The sequence below is a fragment of the Cyprinodon variegatus genome, unplaced genomic scaffold, assembly GCF_000732505.1.
Source record: "Cyprinodon variegatus isolate N-32 unplaced genomic scaffold, C_variegatus-1.0 Scaffold5, whole genome shotgun sequence".
NCBI lineage: Eukaryota > Metazoa > Chordata > Actinopteri > Cyprinodontiformes > Cyprinodontidae > Cyprinodon > Cyprinodon variegatus.
In genome coordinates this window covers 80,326-83,005 of record NW_015150458.1, presented here as the reverse complement: position 1 = coordinate 83,005, position 2,680 = coordinate 80,326, and the positions used below count along the sequence as shown (strand labels likewise).

Genomic DNA, 2,680 nt, shown 5'->3' with positions numbered 1-2,680 from the left:
AAGCTACAAAGGGTGAAACAACGTCAGATTAAACCTCTATGGATTAGGAAGGGGATGTCAGGGCAGGTGAGTGAATACTTTTGGCAATATAGTGTATATATTGACAACTTCTGATAAAAATCTGGTCTTACCGTTCCTGAGTTGACATATTTCTTCTTCTTGCCTTTCTTTTTAGGATTCAAAACCTGAACGAAGTGAGAGGAGAGAAGTAATTAGGTTTTATTAAAGTGAGCGGTCAGTGCAGAACCTTCTGTTCCCATGGGTGGATGTTTTACCACCTCATCCCAGGAAAGACCTTTATCATAATGTATCAGAAGAAACATTACTTAACCTCTGAGGTCCGAGCCTTAGAAATATAATTTAACTCTTTCTTTTGAAAGAATCCTAATCTAACCTTTGTGCTACGATGTTATTATGAGAGTCATCTTCTTTTTTGTCAGGTCATATTGAGCGAACAAATCAAGGTGATGGCCTAACTCTAAATGATTAAAAAGAAAAATATTTTTTTTGTGTGTATTTTAAAGAATGTTTTAAACTTCTTATCAATATGACATTGTTTGGGATGAAGGGGCGATCATTAGGACTTGATTTTTACTCTTGCCGTAGTAACTTGGAGCAGCAGCTTATCTATAGCTTTTTGCTTTCTTTTTTTGTTGTTTTTTTGCCCATCTTGTACATTTGTTAAGACAACCAATGTCTTCCTCTTCCTGTCCCTGGTTTCTTGTTTTTGGCCTAGTGTGAATCTCCATGCTTGACTTGCTGTTGCTCCACGTGAAGTTCCTCCTGAAGGAATAATGCTAATCTCAAACAAAAACAATTTTTTCCCTGGAGTTTTCCAAAAAAAAAAAAAACATGCTTCAAAGAATATTCTAAATGCATCTAAAAATTCACATGTCCATATTTCTGCTTACAATGTACACAAGGCATGAAGAAATGTTCTTATCTGTCTAATAGACATCAAGTATTAGTTGTCCTTTTTCATAACTATATTTTGCACGTGGTATTCATAATAATTTTTCTTGAGTATGCATAAATAAATTCAGCATATTTTAGTTTTTTTTTGTACCAACAGGTCATAATGAAAATGAGCCTAAATTAAACAAAACTAACTAGTCTATTTTTAAAATGAAAGGAGTAGAAGGCAAAAGTTGTTTAAAAATAATTACTGCAGTTAAGTATAGATACCCAACATTTCTACTGAAGGAAGGAAGTATTTGTACTTTGTTAGTTGACGCCTCTGACACTCAAAGTGTTCATCTTTCAATAATCACATTTTGTACTTTTTAGTTCAGCGTGCCAATATTCACTCATTCATAAAACAGGCTAACTTCAGCCAAAGTTTTTTAGAAAGGCCGACCAAACTCTCTTGTTATTGTTGTAATTTATTTTTTACATTTTTTTCTAATCTAACTGGATATAAAATAAAAAAAATGAATAAAAAAATCACTGATCTACAGCACTTACAGATCTCGTTCTCTACAGAAAATGAGTTGGAACAATTGGATGTGCATATCTGGTAAATACGTTAAAAAACACTCATTTATTTCTATATATGTTTTATGACCTTCGTAACTTTGATTTGACAAGCTTTAGCATTGGTAAGAAAAAGTTTGGACACCCCTGCTTTAGATCAACTTGACTTCATCATGGGATTCGTCATGGCTAAAATACATTTGAAGGTAAAACATCTGTTTGTTATTATGTTGTCAAAGTGTTTATAGAAACCAGCAATGAAAAATGAGAAACCCATGTGTATTAGGTTGTAGGATGGTTTACAACCTGCCAAAGGAACATCTTATGTAAAAGCTGTGATTAAATCAGTTTCCAATTAACAGGGTAAAAGCAACACAGCAATCATTTAAAAGCTTGGTAAGGATAAGCTAACTAATAATGCATTCCAAAGTTCCACAGACACAGCTGTAAGTATGATAAGTATGACTGATATTATTATTATTATTTTTTTGTTGTTGTTTTTACGGCACAAGTGGTTCGTTTTTATGGACAGTAGGCTGACAGGAAAGGGGGAAAGAGAGAGACATGCGGGAAAGGACCAGAGGTCAGATTCGAACCCGGGTCGGCCACGTCGAGGACTAAGGCCTCCATACATGGGTAATGTGCGCTCATTACTGCGCCACCAAAGCACGCCCCAGGTATGACTGATTTACACTAAGAAAGTTTAAATATATTCCTTGTTTGTCACATCCTCTCAGACGTTTCTTCTGAAATATGTCACCTCATAGACGTTGAACTGGCTTTGGCCTCTGGAGAGTTCCCTGTAGCTGGTGGTAAACTCTCCAATGAAGTCGTGACTTGGGGGGGAAAAAAAAGAGAAAACAGATGAAACACCAACTCTGTTTGCATACTGATGTTTTCGCTTGTAGAAATTCAATTCAATGCAGTTTATTTATATTGTGCTTATTGACAACACATCTTAAGGCACTTTGCAGAGACATTTCAATGCAACAGACCGATGGGTGAGAGTAAAATTCCCTCCTCCTGGATAAGCATGCAGTGAAAGTAGATATTGGCTAATGTTTTGCTGCCTCTGCAATAGAGTGGGCAGCACACCCATGGACTGGAGATGGGGACTGCTTTTGATTTTTGATATTGAGTTTATATACTCAGAAGAAATTACTTCTCAGTATTTAATCCTTCCCCTTGGTGAGCAGTGGGCTGCCAT

The 2,680-nt window shown here is 35.9% G+C and overlaps 1 protein-coding gene across 1 annotated transcript in view; it reads right to left on the bottom strand.

Annotated features, from left to right (window-relative positions):
* LOC107084265 (copine-8-like) overlaps positions 1 to 2,680 on the bottom strand; it is an 86,128-nt gene that overhangs the window by 3,433 nt on the left and 80,015 nt on the right. The window contains exons 13-14 of the mRNA XM_015374022.1: positions 2,234 to 2,309; positions 132 to 185 (exon numbers count right to left, since the gene is read on the bottom strand). Coding sequence (XP_015229508.1) covers positions 132 to 185; positions 2,234 to 2,309 — 130 coding nt within the window. The remainder of the gene's footprint in view (positions 1 to 131; positions 186 to 2,233; positions 2,310 to 2,680) is intronic.